This window comes from Nematolebias whitei, chromosome 7, assembly GCF_014905685.2.
Source record: "Nematolebias whitei isolate Nwh7 chromosome 7, NemWhi1, whole genome shotgun sequence".
Taxonomy (NCBI): domain Eukaryota; kingdom Metazoa; phylum Chordata; class Actinopteri; order Cyprinodontiformes; family Rivulidae; genus Nematolebias; species Nematolebias whitei.
In genome coordinates, this window is record NC_056504.1 from 32,211,161 (window position 1) to 32,228,480 (window position 17,320).

The 17,320-nt window shown below is 39.9% G+C and overlaps 1 protein-coding gene across 3 annotated transcripts in view; it reads left to right on the forward strand.

Annotated features, from left to right (window-relative positions):
• The window catches only part of kcnab2a (potassium voltage-gated channel subfamily A regulatory beta subunit 2a), a 63,744-nt gene extending 49,012 nt beyond the window's left edge, over positions 1 to 14,732 (forward strand). For 2 of the 3 annotated variants that reach the window (XM_037678770.1, XM_037678769.1), the window contains 10 exons: positions 3,185 to 3,229; positions 3,706 to 3,750; positions 4,026 to 4,069; positions 4,328 to 4,414; positions 5,847 to 5,932; positions 6,094 to 6,214; positions 8,676 to 8,770; positions 9,885 to 10,005; positions 11,582 to 11,670; positions 13,966 to 14,523. In XM_037678770.1, coding sequence (XP_037534698.1) covers positions 3,185 to 3,229; positions 3,706 to 3,750; positions 4,026 to 4,069; positions 4,328 to 4,414; positions 5,847 to 5,932; positions 6,094 to 6,214; positions 8,676 to 8,770; positions 9,885 to 10,005; positions 11,582 to 11,670; positions 13,966 to 14,055 — 823 coding nt within the window. In that variant the 3' untranslated portion in view covers positions 14,056 to 14,523. Of the gene's footprint in view, positions 1 to 3,184; positions 3,230 to 3,705; positions 3,751 to 4,025; positions 4,070 to 4,327; positions 4,415 to 5,846; positions 5,933 to 6,093; positions 6,215 to 8,675; positions 8,771 to 9,884; positions 10,006 to 11,581; positions 11,671 to 13,965 lie in introns of all 3 variants that reach the window. The other variant, XM_037678768.1, reaches the window with a different exon arrangement.
• The last annotated feature ends 2,588 nt before the right edge of the window (positions 14,733 to 17,320 follow it).

Here is a 17,320-nt window from a genome sequence, read left to right on the forward strand (position 1 = left end):
ATATATTACTTAAAAAATACTTGATACATTTAAAACAAAGATTAAAACTGAAATACCCAACAAAGTTCAGTCAGGTCATCTGGACTTTTTCTTTTTGTTGTTGAAACATTTTATCCTTCATCCAAAGGACTTCATAAATCCAAGTAGCACTATCAAACTGAGTCCCATAAAAAACACACACATAGTGGACCAACCAGTTTGTTGGTGATACGATGGATTCTGGGCCTTCTCCCCCATCAACTCCTCTGAGGCAGCCATAGCCAAAGTGATTCAAAACATCAAAGTTCATGCACAATAATCCAGCTAGAAAATCCCAACGAAGTTCATGCAGGTCATCAAAACATCAAAGTTCATGCTCAATAATCCAGGTAGAAAATCCCAACGAAGTTCAGTCAGGTCATCTGGATGGTTTCTTGAGTTTGTTGAGACGTTTCATCAAAGGGCTCCTCAGATTGATGAAGTTCTTTAGATGAAGGACGAAACGTCTCAACAACAACAAAAAAGAAAGAAACCATTCAGATGACCTGACTGAACTTTGTTGGATTTTCTACCTGGATTATTGAGCATGAACTTTGATAAAACTGAAATAATTTAATGTAAACTGATTGTACACAAACTTAGTAAAATAGATTCATACATAAATTACTATATGTAAAATAAAGTTTGAGGGGTAAAATCTTTGCTTTTATTACACATTTTTAATTTTGCTCTCTCTGTGCTCTTGCTAAAACAAAGATTACACGATGACCTCGTTAAGTCAGAGGGAGTCATTTCAGCACCATTAGGAGGATGATTTTATTAGCAAAGTGCTCATGGACTTGGATTAAATTCTGTTTAATTATGTGTAGTCATAATTGGTCAGTCTGACACTATTCCCCTAACCTTTTACTGATATGGCAGATCAAATTAAAAGCCCTGTTGATATCAGGCTGCAAAGGTGCAATTGTACAAGAATGATTTGAAACACCAGGTTTGTTTGGATCTCATTTAGAATAACTAAACACCATCTACTTGTTTCTTTGTGACTGAAAACACTTTTCATATCTAGCATTCTGCGCTGACCATCTGATCCAACCTGTCCGACTTTCTCACCGCTCCCTGGGATTGACACAAACTCATTGCCAGCAGTGCACTGTCTTGTAGCTCCAGTGAATTATGATCTATGCAGCTGTCAACACAGCTTTGAGACATGGAAACAAAGCACTGTGTACAGCAGCTTGCTGTTTTCATCACTCAAAAAATAAAAATAGATTTTTGCCTTAAAGTCCAAAAGCCTTATAGGTCTGTCAACAAAATCCAACCCCCACTGACCAGGTGGTGGCTGGTTTAAGGAGCTAAATATGATTGGACACTCTACAAGTTCTATGTCAATAATTTACTGTATTTATTAATCATAAACAATTATCTCCACCCATGACCTTTGATTACTTTGATCCTAACGAGCAAAGTTAAGACCAAGTTTGTGGAAAAATTGGAGTTTTGTGGCTCAATACAGACTTCCAGCCACAATATAGAAAAACATCCCCGATGAATGACCAGTTTAGATATATTTATATTTAACAGTAAAGAATTATATAAAAGTTTTTGGTGATTGACCGTCTATTATAATAGAACTGTTAGAGCTGATTAGAAACTGTACCCTGGTCGACCTTGGCCTTGTTGGCAATAATATGCCCAGAGGTTGGTTAATACCTGCTTACTGGATGGACAGTAGAAGAGTTTTTGCACACATACTGTATTTTACATTGTCCTGAGGACCAAGCCTGATGCAGCTGTAGTAACAGGGTTCAAATCCTGTTTCCTCCTCTCTGGCTACTTTTAGACAGATGGAAATATTCAATTCAGTTCAGCATTTATTTACACAGGTTAGTCTCACTGAGCCCCGAGGACTCATTTACAAGAGAGACCTTTTTTAAAAGAAGAACACAGATGACAACAGTAGACAATCGTAAAAAAGCATATAAAATGAAAAGTAAATGGAAGAAATTATATATATATATATATATAAGAAACAAAAACAGATACATTATAAAACAATGTTAAATACTAAAAATAGGAACATGTCTGCATTGGATTTTGCCATGAACTTAGCAGTTATTTAAGTCCCTTAAGTCAAGGTTGAGAGCTTCAGATCTTTTTGCAAGGTGTTCCAGGATACAGGAGCAGAGTAGGAGAAGGCCCTTTTGCTTGTAGATATGTAAAAATGATGTATTTATTTACCCTCTTCATCTTCAGTAGTCTGTTTTCACAGGAGTAGATGGCACCATTTAGGCATTTTTGTCTGCTAAACCTTGAATAGTTTTAATTATTTTGGTCCCTCAAAATGGTGGCACAGCATGAGCTATATATAACCTTGCACAGTCACGCGACTGCAGACGTGAATGTAGACAGATCTATATACAACTGTCCTATCAGGAGGCATCCCATTATTTGTCAGAGTGAGGGAACCACAGAGGCGTCCTACTGACAGCTGTGTGCCCATCCCTAATGAGCCCCATGTTGAACGTAACGTCACTCATTAGCACCACTTCAGCTGCTAATGAGCCACACTGTGGTGGCTCAGGCCCCGCTGAGTCTGACCTGGGAGCTAACTCACACAAACCGTGCTCTTCAGCCTAAAAGCTCCACTATGTGCGTGTGCATAGGCCTGTTGCAATAAACAATAAATCAATTAATCGCATGATAAATTAAAATTATCTACCTCGTTTTCATTTATCGGCTTTATCATTTCTCGTGTCTCTCTTTTTCTACTAGACACTGGATGATAAAAGGTTCAACTCTGGTGCTCTTCACTGACCCCTTCCTTTCTCTTTAAAATCCGTTTTAACTCCCATTTTTCTTATAGAGACACGCTGCTCGCTCCCCCACTATCCATCCTTCGGTTCAGACTGTCTTATACTGCCATCTAATGGTCATAAAAGGCACTACACACAAAAATGAAGCAACATTTCTACTTAAATTTGACAATAATTACAAATTATTGTCAAATTTCAAACAATATTGTTGTTTATTGCAATAATTTCTGAGACAATTAATCGCCCAGCAAAATGTGTTATCGTGACAGGCCTACATGTGCAGAGCCACATTGCTTCCTTTAATTCAGAAATCCATTCCCAGACTGTGTAAACGCTCGCACCATTCCTGTATGATCCTAACTAAATCTTCGTTTTTCTCCGTTTCACAGGGCAGAGGTGGTGCTGGGAAACATCATAAAGAAGAAAGGATGGAGGTATGAGGCACACTTTAATCAAGTTTGGTGGGTTTTAATTTCCTTCCTACACCGACCTGCCTAATCTTGTATCATCTCACTTCTCTGACCCATCAGGAAGTTGTGTATTGTGTGTGTTGTGAACTGGAGCAGTAAGGTTCCAGCTCACAACACACAAGATTAATGTGGCTTCTTACCCGAGTGTCCCTACTCAAAGATGCTGAATAATGGATGAACTTCTTGTGCTGTCATCTGCCTTGCTGATCCTGGATTGACATTTGTTAGTTATTTGTGATCGAGTTACACACTTGCACTTGTACATATAATCCATGAGCGTTGTCGAACAGAAACGGATAGAAACACGTAATCTTATTGTGTCTTTTACATCTTAGAGAGTTGCAAAATCACCAACGTCTGCATCACTGCTTTTGTCTGTAATTCAGCAAGTTTGTTTGGCAGGTGTTCTAACAGATGTGCTGTCGTTCTCCATTATTTAGACGCTCAAGTCTGGTGATAACAACGAAGATCTTTTGGGGTGGAAAGTAAGTTTTGTCTAGTTGCCAAATGAAAACTTATCTTCCTGTGTAATATTTCCTGACACTGTCAGACGCTGATGCCCCTGGTAACAGGATCATGTATCATTGAAACTGAACTGTTGTCAGGTTCTTTCAGTGAATTTGAAAACATCCTCTCATGTTTCTAAAAGGATGATGAAGTATTGTCAGCATTGAGGGGCAGGTCCAGCTGTATTTTAAATATATACTCTTTTTTTTTTTTTTTTTAAATAACACAAAGTCTGCGTTTTGTTTTGTTTTAGAGCGGAGACTGAAAGAGGGTTATCCCGAAAACACATTATAGAAGGTAAGCATCACAGTCGCTGGATTAAATGCTGATGCTGAATTAATAACTTACATTCTAATTAGTGTTTTCGGGTTGAGGAAATCAAAGCAACAACTCAATAATCTGCCTTCGCTTGAGATTATTGAAGTTGCCAAGACAACAGTGGGGGCAAAATCCCAGATAAACCGAGAAGATTTGCATTCATTTCGATTAAGCACTTTAATATTGTACCTGTCACAACCGAGGTTCGCTGTCAGTAACAGAGGGGCTTATTTTCAGGTTTAAAGGCTTCTCTAGAAAGACTGCAGTTAGACTACGTGGATGTGGTTTTCGCTAACAGACCCGACCCCAACACACCTATGGAAGGCAAGTCCTCTTTCTTTTTTTGCTTTTAAATGTTTTTCTTGTTTTGTCTTTTTTTTAAGCCTCCTGTTTGTCTCTATGACTACTGCAGTGTGAAGACTTAGATATACACAGCTCTTGTAACTGAACCGTCTATTTTTAAATGCTGCATGTGGTCAGGATGCTTCCACCTCCACAGTCAGAATGATGATAAATACTGATGCTGGAGACCTTTAAATGGCAGAGTATTAACCGTGTGTGGGCTTAGATGGACTCAGTATCCATCTGCTCCTGCAGTTAAGTTCCTCTGCAGGTTAAAGTTGAATCGGAGGTCCGTTTTTTTTTTTTTTCTGCCTTCAGTTTGATGCTTTGGGCTCTTTTACAATACTTCACTGTCTTGTTTGGGAGAAGTAGCCAGTGGTGTTTAGTGGAAAAAAGTATATTTTTTTCCCATCTGCCCTTTAACGACTGCACTCAGTCCACATGGACAGCTTTGAGGGCCTGTCTTCAAACGTACAGTGGCTGAAACCATCTGGTATATTTTATTTTGGCAGTAGCCATAGGGGTAAACAGGGTAAAAAGGAGGCAAACCGCAACTTTATAAAACCCCTCTAAAGCCGAGCGCCCACTCGATAATAAAAAGCGTTGATTTGTTCAAAGCAGAGCATCAGTAAAGTTAATAGATGGACGGAGGATTATGGAGGGTTGATGCAATCTGGTTTTATTACACTCCTGTGCTCCCGCCCTTCTCTGAGACGCCCGATCGTTATCTAACCTGTTTCTTGTGTTGCTCTGCAGCCACACGCAACAAAGTGTCAACCAATGAAAACGGAAATTAAGAGTCCAGTGATGTGAGATTGTACTTAACGCCACATCTATGGCTGCATAATGCAATTCCTATCTTCAAATAAAATATGATGAATGTGTAGACTCTATATGTCTTGAGATGAATCTCGTTAACATTCACCCTGCATATTACAAGAAGGGGGGGTGACATATTTTTAACCCACAGTGCTTAAAATACATAATCCGTCATCCAGCGTGTCAACACACTTTGTGTTCGATTAAAGATTTGAACTGGTGTACGTATGGTTGTCATCTCTTATTCATTTCACTTGACTTATTTTTCATGTAGCACAGTGTAGATTAAAAAAAAAAGAAGACACATTCTGGTAAATTAAACAGGAATGTCATTCAAACGGGCCTTGTTAGGATCAGATGTCATGCTCATGAGGATTCCCAGCTTTCTCATTAACATAATCAGATCCTCCCTCTCTCCCCCCCCTAAACTGTCCAGGCAGTTTGGAGTGTAAATTATGACAAATGTGTGTTTTGTAAGATCAAAGAACAAGCAGATATGTAGGCTTATTGCATCATACAGTAGCTTGTTGGAGAAAACAACCGGGTCAGAGCAGTGCTGATGCTGTTTTTAGCATGTTTATATGTGGTTTTGCAGAAACTGTTCGAGCTATGACCCATGTGATAAATCAAGGCATGGCCATGTACTGGGGAACATCCCGATGGAGCCCGATGGAAATAATGGTGAGAAAACATGTTTGTGGCGACGACTTTCTAAAAAATAAAGTCAGATCGTCTCTAGTGAGAGTTTAAGAAAACAAAAAGTCCAGTTGTGTCCTTTTAAAAAACAAAGCCAAGTATATATTTTTTTATATTAGTGTATACGTGTGATTGTTTTCCTTCAGGAAGCATACTCGGTTGCACGGCAGTTCAACCAGATCCCCCCCATCTGTGAGCAGGCTGAGTACCACATGTTCCAGAGGGAGAAGGTGGAGGTGCAGCTGCCTGAGCTCTTTCATAAGATAGGTGAGTCTCGATGTGGTTGTGGCTTTAGATTAATAAGGTTTGCCTTTAGCTGGTAAGCACATCTGTAGGTGCTTTCAGATGTGCAGCTGTCTTACAGCCTTGCTTAGGTCTTGTCCACATGGAAATGCAATTTTTCCTAAACATTTTTCGAAAGAAATATCCTCGTAAACACAGCACTGTTTCAAGAAAAGTATGGAAACATCAAAACCAATCAAAGGAACGTTGTAGTAACGATGCCAGCATGAACATATGAGCATAAAACACGCTAAATGCAAAATGTAAACACAAGAAGAAGAAGAGGACACTTTTGGCTCATAGGTTAGGTTCGAGGTAGTGTTGTGACATTATCGTTAAAACAAAAAATGTTTACTCTGGAACCTGTTTTAAAAATAAACCAAGATTATAGGAAGTAGGGATGTGGAGGGAGCTGCACCACCCCCTGATGGATGCCAGAGGACATACATGTCCAAATACACTGTTACGGAATTATTGAATATTAAAAAACAGGTATTTTGTGCTTCATATGTTTTAATTCCAATAATATGTTGATATCAACAGCACTATTATTGTTTATATATATACAAAATTTTACAGCCATTTACAACCCACCAAAAAAGTCAACAAATTAGCACTGAGTCATGATTGCAGTTTTATAGTTACTGTCCATTTTATACTGCATATTTTTAATGTCAGTTTTCAGAGAAGTCAACATGCACTGTCGGTGTGAATATCTCTGCATCTCTTTAGCGTAACGCCATTCTTTAAATCACACAGCCTCTCAGCTGAAACGTTCCCACCGTTTTGGGGCTCTCACAGTTTTTGTGTAGACACGAGACTGAAACTATTAAAAAAAACTTATTCACAAACAAGTTTCTGTGTGGACAGCCTTTAATTCTTTAACTGCATTTGGTTTTTATTCTTCTACCATACACACGTTAAGGACGCACAGACTAGTCGTTTTGTTAAAGATAGAGTCACTCTGGTCCATTTTCAAGCCGTTTGGCTAAAATTACGTGCTCTCTTCTCAGTACCCTGAAGGAGACTCAACTCTCAGAAAGTGCAGCACTTGTGCTTTTTACAATAATAGTGTGAATGTTTATGAAGCATTCACACTGTTATGATCCATTTTTCTTCCGTACGTTTTTCAGCATCTTTCTCGTTCCATAATTTTTGTGCTAGTTCAACAAATCATAAATCAAAACATTCAGCTTGTTCAGGAGAGAGGTGCTATGACTTTTGGTTTTGGTGCAGCTTTAGCTTTTTAAAATATTTAGCCTTTTCTGCCACTTTGTTCCTCATACAGAATGAATTGAGCTCATTTTACATCCTTCAAATCTTTAGATCTGTTTACAACCTTTTACTGCTCCTTTCACATTTTGTTCTGGTTCAGCTTCTTTCAGCTTCCTTGTGCAAACGTAAACTTCTTTCTGCTAATTTCAGCTGGGTTTTCTTCAGCTGTTTTGTGCTTCTTTCAGCTTCTTTCTGCTAATTACAACATGTTTGTGCTTCTTCTCAACTTCTTTCTGTTAATTTCAGCTTGTTATGCTCTTTTCAGCGTATTTCTGCTAATTTAAGCTTTTTCTGCTATTTCAGTTACAATTTAGCCGTTTTATGCTAATTTTAGTTTTTTTAGGCTAATTCCACATTTTTTTGCACTCATTTCAACTTTTTTCAGCCTAATTCAGCAAAAATTTGCTCTTTCTACTTCCTTCTGGTAATATAAACTTATTTCTGCCTTTTTAGCTACTGGTTCTTTTCAGCAGTTTTTTTTTATTATTATTATTTTATTTTTTTGCTAATTTCGGCTTTTTTCATATAATTTCTACTTTTTCGTGATCATTTCTGCTTTTTTCAGCCTAATTGAGAAAACATGTACTTTCTGTTTTCTTCTGCTAATTTAAACTTGTACATTTTTAGTTACCTTTTTAGCATTTTTAGCTAATTTCATCTGTTTTCAGATAAATTCAAAATGTTGTGGTAATTTCTGCTACTTTCAATCTAATTAACTTCTTTCTGCTAATTTCAGATTGTTATGCTCATTTCAGCATTGTCTGCTATTTCAGATACTATTTCGCTTTTTTATGCTAATTTTAGCTTTTTCAGCTAATTCCACATTTTTAGCTAATTTCAGCTCTTTCTGCTTCTTTCTGGTTGTTTAAGCTTTTTTGCCTTTTCAGCTACTTTTCAGCTTTTTTTTGTGCTAATTTTAGCTTTTTAGCTAATTTTCTAATTTTGTGCTAATTTCTGCTTATTTAATCCTAATTCAGCAAATGTGTTCTTTCTGCCTTTTTTTTTTTTTTTTTTTTTTTGCTAATTTAGGCCTGTTCTTCCATTTCAGCTACAATTTAGCAAGTTCTTATCTAATTAGCAGTTTTTCTGCAAAGTCTTCAGTAATAAGCATTCACACTGCGTTTTCACAGGAAATGCAATTTCTCTAGTTACATTTTTTTTCTTTTGTCAGGTGTGGGAGCTATGACATGGTCTCCGTTGGCCTGCGGGATCATCTCAGGGAAATACGACGGCAGGGTGCCTCCGTACTCGCGGGCATCTCTAAAGGTAGACACCCCCCGCCCTGCAGATCACCATTACCACATTCCCCTCTGGTCGTCTGTGCCACATCCACTGTTGTGTTTCCCTGCTGGTTGTTAGTTTCATTGTGTTTTTGTCTCTTTCAGGTTCTGTAACTCTTTGCGCACCGTAAACTGTGTGCCTGTGTGTTTTCAGTGCTGTGTTGTCGCCTCGCACTGTGCACCTCTTCACAACCAGAGCTGCTCAACGTTGTTGTTTTTATTGCACGCGCACTATACAGTACAACACAAACACACAGAATAACAGCACATTTACAAGCTTAGCTTTGACACTACCAAAACATGTTTATTTTAATAAATTATTTAGTTGAACTTTTAAGGCAGTTATTGAAACTCCAAGTCCAATACACATTTATCGTATTGTCAAAAAAAATAAAAAATCTACCACTGAATGAGTCTTAGTTCAGGCTATTCAAGTGTAAAATAATTGCTTTACTCAGAGCATTTTAATACAATTTTTTTGTTTTAGAATATTAATGAAGAAAGGAGATATTTAAGAAAGTTCAGAAAATGACAGCAAAAATTTGCTGCAAAGGAACAGATGTGATATGTTGATATAAACCATTCTATTGAAATGAGCATCCAGACTTGAAAACCAAGTCAGTCCACAAACTAACCTTTAAACTTGTGCAGTGTAGCGTTCCACTGTGGTGAAGTGGCATGTTGTGTGTCTGTGGATTGTGTGTCAGCTAGACGTTCGCTGGTTCATGTTGTGACTGTTCCTTTGTGTTGGTGTTGTTCAGCTCCTGCTTGCAGTTTGGCTCAGTGTTGCTTGTGGATGTTTATTCCTTCTGGTCCTGATGTGTAACACAGCATCCTCGATGCTTCACTTTTTGGCTCAGCTGAGCAGAAATACTTTAATCATCTGATTTTATTCTGCATACTTTGTAATTTTGATGTAAAAAAAATTAATATGTAGCATTTTGAACTAGTGCAGTTTGAGCTTTGTTTTCTCTGGCTGAGGCGCTGACAGCTGAAGACAGAGTCACGTGTTTAAAAACAGGCCCTGGTGACACGGGAGCTGCGGCTCAGCGGTGTGAGCAGGGCGGTGTTTTTAAGCAGGTGTGCTGTGTTTTCGACAGGGCTACCAGTGGTTGAAGGACAAGATCTTGAGCGAGGAGGGCCGGCGTCAGCAGGCGAAGTTGAAAGAGCTGCAGGCAATCGCGGAGCGGCTGGGCTGCACTCTGCCCCAACTCGCCATCGGTACGCAGATACATTCTGCTGCTCTCTCTCTTTCTGTCTGTCTGTCCGTCCCTCTGCCTCGGACAGGCCGGGGTCAGTGGCGCTCTCACAGCTGTCACCTGTCTGTGTTGTAATCGCACTGGAGTGAAAGTCATCAGAGACTTTAGACAACGAAACAGGCAAAGATCGTAAACGAAGAATGCAGCGTCTCCTCTAAGTCTAGATCTGACTCGTTCCTGTAAAACCACAAAGACAGGCGACACAAACATCAACACACGGCACAAAAACATGCTCCGATAATACGTTCGTACACAGATCAGAGCTTCTCTTTTGGCATTCGCATGCATTTAGCAGCTTCAAGTGTCAGTCAGCATCAAAGTAGAATTATAAATCCAGGAGGTGACAGTTATCGATTCACTGCAGAGCAACAAAGAACGTTCAACAAGACGCAGTTGTGAGGGCTGCTGAAACACCAGATGTTAGAGCGGCAGTGAAAAAACTTGGGAGCTCTCAGAGCAGATCGCATCAGATCTTTCAAACTCACAGTGAAACAGTGACATAAATTAAGTTTCACAGCCTGTTAGTGGACAGCCTGAAGTATCCCAATTGTCATAAATCCTTTCAGCGTTTCCAAAGGCAGCACAAGAGATTTATATGTACTGCACAGTCATCTAGATTACGCTGGCGCTCTGGTATTGAATAAAAACTAGGTAACAATGACAGATTTGGCTTGAAGCGGGTGCTAAATTCAGGACTCAGACTAAGGATGTGAGTTAATAGATGCGAGTCTCATAGTTCTGCTAGAAACACTCCACTCATGTCAAATTGAAAAGACGAAACACCTTCAAGTGTTGCCTTTTTTTGAGCTCTTCTCTTTAATTTGTTGGTAGATTTATTTTGGATCATAATCCCACTATTTTTACAGCAACATTTTTCACTCCCTTTAATCTGCTTACAAGTAAATCTTCCTCAATTGCAGAAGAATTCAGTTGTGTTGCGTAATACAGCTCACAGTTAGAACTGGGGATGGGGATGTTTTAGGTTTTTTTGTGTTGAAATGTTCAGTGATCACAAAAATTCAATCTTTTTGCATGTCATCAGCAAAGTTTAGTCTTGAAGTCCAAAAAATAACTCCTGTACTGAAATAGCTTGGTGGTGTTGGCACCCTGATGCATATTTATTGTGTTTTAAATCAATGCCGCTTCTGTAATTTTATTTTAAACCGGTTTTATATGTAAATTAACATCACCACCATTTTTCATTATTAGTTTCTGTGTTAGTTTCTTTTATTTAGTCGAGACGCAGCAACCACCTTAATATCTACAGACCAATGAGGTTTTTGCAGGACACTCAGAACAAGATTAGATTAGATTGGTTGCCTCCCCGTATCTTAGCACAGTTAATATATTTATATATCTGTAGATTTGTTTTATAGGGATAATTTGTTTATACGGGGATTTATATTTCTGATGTAAAAATGAAGGGAACATGATTGTGTGTCACATTGTGCAGCATTGTGTCTGAATCATGAATGTTGCTGGAGTTTGTGTGTGTTTAATGGTGGGGCTGTCATCACTGCTTACTTGGTCTCCTGCAGCATGGTGCCTACGGAACGAGGGGGTGAGCTCTGTCCTTTTAGGGGCATCCAACACCGACCAGCTGATGGAGAACATAGGAGCAATTCAGGTAAGACCTCTCAGTGAGCGTGTTGGTTTTTCTGCAGAGCACATAAGGAAGTAAATTTGTGAAAGTAAGACTGGTCGAACCGGCCTCGTGTCGTTGCCTTTCAGCGTGTCGCAGCAGCCTTCACTCCCGAGTACAGCTCGGCCTCTTGGCCAGTTTGCTGCTGCACGCTTGACTGCTTTACTGTACCATGTTAATAGGGTCAGCTGAGTACCCGTTGCCGTGGGGATTGGAGGCGAGCTCACGACCACTTCCTCCTCTCCTGATAAGACTCGCTCTTTAATGGGATTCTCAGACTGGTGGAGGTTTACGTTCCCTCCTCACACACTCCTTGTGTGTGGCCTGCAGGAAAGAGCATTCCAGCTCAGTCTGATGCTTTGTGTAACGCTCTTGTGTATTCATGTTCCTCCGTACTGAAGTACGTTTGATATTTCCTTTTTAAAATGTTACGCTCACATTTCCTTAAGCTCTGCATTTTGTCTGTTTTTCTGCCAGACTTTATTAGCACACACCCTAAAATAGACCACAATCTCTTTTTCTTTTTCTCAGGAAGCCAAAAGAAGTGTATGTTTTGCCTAACTTTTTGTTCAATGTGTATTTAGTTCAAGTTCAATGACAGCTTTTACAGACATGGCTGTGCCATGTGGTCTCCAGTGTCACAGAGTGTGGCCCATCTCTATATGGAGGAAATGGAACAGAGAGCCCTGGACTATTTAAGAGAACAGCACCGAGCCCCTGGTTCAGATATGTGGATGACACATGGGTCAAAATCCACCTGAAAGAAGTAGAAGCGTTCAGCAGACACAGCAAGTCTGTGGACAACTTCAAGTTTACCAGAGAGGATGCCAACGACAACAAGCTGCCTTTTATGGACTGTTTGGTGAACATGGAATGAGATGGAAGCCTCAATATTGATATTTACAGGAAACCTACTTGCACAGATCAGTACATTCTGTTTGACTCTCACCAGCCACTGGAACACAAACTTTCTGTCATTAGAACTTTACACCACCGGGCCGAACACGTCCCCACAAAGACAGAAGTGAAGAAAAAGGAACAGAATCACATCAAAGAATGTCCAAACTTGTGGATATCCTAAGTGGGCTTTGTCAGATCAGCAAACGAATAAAAAAAAAAAAAACATGCTATAGAACAAACAGAACAGGGAGAAGAGCAAACACAAAAAATATTCTCATCCCATTTATTGCAGGAGTATCAGGCTACAAGGAGCAGAGGTCACAAAAGGACTTCGAATACGTGGGGTCCACTGTCCAGGAAAATTGGGAATGTGGTAAAGAGGTGAAAGAGAGTCCAGGCAGGATGGAGTGGATGGAGAAAAGCTTCAGGAGTGATTTGTGACAAAAAGGTGTCAGCAAAGGTCAAAGGAAAAGTCTACAAGACAGTGGTGAGACCAGCTATGTTGTATGGTCTGGAGACAGTGGCACTGACAAAAAGACAGGAGAAAGAATTGGAAGTGGTGGAAATGAAGATGTTGAGGTTCTCCTTAGGCGTGACAAGGATGGATAAGATTAGGAATGAGATCATCAGAGGTACAGCACAGCTTGAACAACTGGGAGATAAAGTTAGAGAGACCAGACTGAGATGGTTTGAACATGTCCAGAGGAGGGACAGTGGGTATACTGGTAGAAGGATGTTAGAAATGCAGCTGCCAGGAAAAAGACAACGAGGAAGGTCAAAGAGGTAGTTGGAGGCAGCTGGAGTGAGGACAGAGGATGCAGAGAACCGATGGGGGAGGTTGACTCGCTGTGGAGACCCCTGAAGAGGGAAAAGCTGAAAGATGATTTATTGTAGGAGTATCTTAAAAACTCAAGGATTTTCTACAAACACAACATCCAAGTACATTTTAAACCCAACAGGACCCTCAGACAGAGACCCAAGACCAAGGACAGAACCCCTGCATGTACAACCGGGCCTCTCATGCAGTTCTATAAAGCTTGGAACACCACAAACTCTTGACATTTTTGGATTGATAAAGCCTCCCAGATAAGAAGCAAAATGTCTTCAGCTTTAGAATAGAAGTCCAGTTGTTTTGTTTAACCTTTTTTTTTTCTTGATTCTTCAAGTTAAGTTTCAACTGTGTTTTTTGTTTAAAACTCAAATTTTTGTTGCTTTTTTTTTTACTCATGACCAAGATCCAGCAAACATCTACATTATTTCTCTAGTGCCATCTACAGGTTTTATTGTGAAACTACAGTCGTTTGAGAGAATTTTACCTGAATGAACGCTGAACAAAAGTGGCTACAAAAGTTAACTGTGTTATCATGTGTGTGTTTACAGGTTCTACCGAAGTTGTCGTCATCCATCACACACGAGGTGGACAGCATCCTGGGGAACAAGCCGTACAGTAAAAAGGACTACCGCTCCTAACGCGTGGCTCGGCCCCGCCCAGCAGGGCTGCAACCTGGCCTGCAGCCGCAGCGCCCCACCTTTGCCTGATCCTCTGTTTGCTTGAGCTTTTACTGAGTGAGACCCTGGCGCATGAGTCTGGCCTCACTGAGGCCACGCAGGGCACCTCATTTAGAGTTACAGAGAAGAGAAAAGAAGGAATAAATTCAGTCACCTCCACAAGACTGGGGTGGGATTAGCAACGACAGACAGAAGAGTAAGAGAGATTAGGGATATGCGCTCATACGTAAATCAGTTACACATTCTATTCAGCTGAAAGTATTTTAAAATCATAGAGAAAATTTAGGGGAAAAAATTATCTTTTTAAGAAAAGAATAAGCACATGCTTGCTTGGCAGCCAGATTTTTCAGTTTTATTTTATTATAATTTTTTTTTTATCTTTTTCTAAAACTGAATGCAACTAAAAAAAAAAAAAAAGAGATGAAGTTCATACTGTATGAATATATGAGAACTGCTGTTGCACATGTATCATAGCCATGCATTTGTTCCCGAGACGTTCTGTTTACAAACACTCGTGTACTGTAAAAGTCCGTCAAGGTTTCACTGAAAGAAAAGTTTGTGTTGTCGACGTTATCGGCCCCTCTGTGGGCTTCAACAATCAGCACTTTAGTACTGTCAGTACAGATGTTAGAGGGTTGGAAGGGAGAGGATGGGTATTAAATAGTCTTATCTCACATCCATTGCACTATAGAATTGCTTCGCCTCTTGATCAGTCCCTCTCCTCGTCCCTCTGTTTTCCTTCACTGGCAGTACGTTCGTCCAGCCTAATGCTCCGGCGCTCCTGCTGCACTGAACGCAGCAGCAGAGGCTTCTCCATCCTGACCCGTGAATCTTCTGCTGTGATGTCAGGAACTCTGGGAGGGGATGGGCTGCCACAGCAGGTGCCGCAGTCGTCTGTTTCACTGTGTTCCCCAACTCGTGTGCACAGGGAGTGATCGCATCTCACCAAAACCTCTCCTTGATCAAATTTTTGTTCAAGTATTTGCCTTATTTACAGTTGCATCAAACTGTGCTCCGGGCTTTTGGTGTAGACGGCGTGGGCGGCTCGACGGCTGCCTCTTTGGCAGGCAGGGTCGCGTGTCCCCGGTAAACTTTTGACGGGTTAAAGGCGGTGTTTGTTGCTCCCATACTGGGAAGGATAAGTGTCCGGTTAATCAGAAGGTGGCAGCAGCTCAGGGAACAGAGAAGGTAGTTTTCAGGTGTGTGTTCAGGAGGTTGTGTGTGGTTGTCTTCAGTCTCTCTTTCATGTGTGAACTCTGGAGGGCCAGTGACTTTTTAGCATGGCTCGAGCCAAAGATCTTCTTCATCATCATCTCTTTTTGCCGACACACTCCAGTGTTTTACTCTCACTCTCTGCAAGATTATAGAAGTCATCTTGAAGCATGTGCTGTCCAGCTTATCTATTTATGGTATGGACTTTACTCCGTGTATATCTACCTGACCAAACTGTTATCATAGTTAACAAATATGTCCTTTGTATACAGAATGCGTAGTACGGCTAACTGCTTTAGGATCTGTAAGGTTTGTTTTAAAGCAACAGATGATCTGACACATATCAGTATTATTGCGGACATTACGATGCGGCCCTTTGTCCTCTGGGGGTGCCTCTCTTACTGTGATTAAAGCACAAGTGGATAGCATGTGATAACAGCCTCTCAGCATGGACATCATCACCCGGCCTGCAGTATCTACGGGACAAGCAAGGTGATGCTTCTCAGCTTACGAACACGTGTAGATAATAAATCTTTACAGCTGAAAAACTGCTGATTCTTAGCAGAAATGATTAAAAAAAATACACAAGTGCAAGACAACAGTGATATTAGTAAAATCACTTAGAAGTAGGAGCTTTTTAATCAAAGTTTAAGTGATAATCAAAGTGAGCGTTACTTTGCTGATTTTGCTTGGGTGAGGTTTACAGGTTGACTTATTTGTAATAGATGCAAAGTCACTAAAGGTCTCTGCTGGTGATTTGTGTGTGCGTTTGCGTGTGTAAAAACTGAGAACTAAACTAGTCCCTGTCCTTTTAGCCTTCTGTAAGAACTGATCCCTGTTTTGCAGTGTCTTGTATGTCAGTCAAAAAAATAAAATAAGAAACGGGCACAAGCCGAAGCTGTTTTCTCAAAACAAGTAAAAAAAAAAAAAAAAACATGAATAAGAACATTTAGTTAATTTGTCTGTGAAGTTCCTGTGTCTTATATTTTCATCTGCAGGGAGTAGAGAAGTCTGAGGCTTCAGATGATAGTGTGACATTTCAGAAGATGTGCTTTTTTGTAAAGTGAGACTGATACTGCTTTAACATCTCTGCTAAATATGACCGAGAGTTTAGCCCAGCAGAGACTGAACCCAGGTTCTCTGTCCTGCAGCAGAAAGATTCACCCGCCAGCATCTCTAAAGGTCCCTCATTAACACATTGCAGCCTGTTTGTTTCAACAGAAAGCAAAAAGCATATTAAAAAAATAATTTAAAAAACTGAGTTTGACAGATCTGTTGTTTGGTTTTCTTCTAATTATCATTATGCAACCAGGAAAATCAGACGCATATTGTGAATTCAAGCTGCAATTCTTAAAAAGGCAACAAATTACATAAGATGACTATGTTCCCTCATCAGGATCTACTTATGACTGTTATTTGCATTATGTGCTTATTTTTTCCACTAGAGTCCAGCTGCAGCTCTTTCAGACTGCTCGTCTCATGCAAGTATTATTCTTGTTGAAGGATGTTAGGGTTTTCAATATTTATGTGGAGAAAGTAGTCCGAACCGAAACCTCGAGGAAGAGAGATCTGAAAATAAACCACTCTGACTGGAGTGTACACTTGAAAGGATACAACAATATATTATTATAATTAAGGCACTGAGACTTTTCCCTTTAAACACACAAAAAAAATGATTAAGTGTTGGAGTTTATCTGTTTTGGGTTTTTTAACACAACAGGTTGGATCAGAGGCTGTATGTTTAAAACACAGATCTCCCAGTAAGAACTGGTACACTTTAAAACCTCGTGGATCAAGTAACCAGATTGTTTCATTTCTCGACTTAGATGCAGATTCTGCTAACAGAGCAAGAAGCTGAAGAGTCTTGACCTTAGTTTCCTGAAAACGGCAGAAACTCCTGTTAATGTGATCATACAATAATGCAGACCCTACTTCTTTTTGTGAGTAGTTATAAAATTCCTTCCATAATATGATTACCGTGTTTTCCGGACTATAAGGCGCATTAAGCGAAACA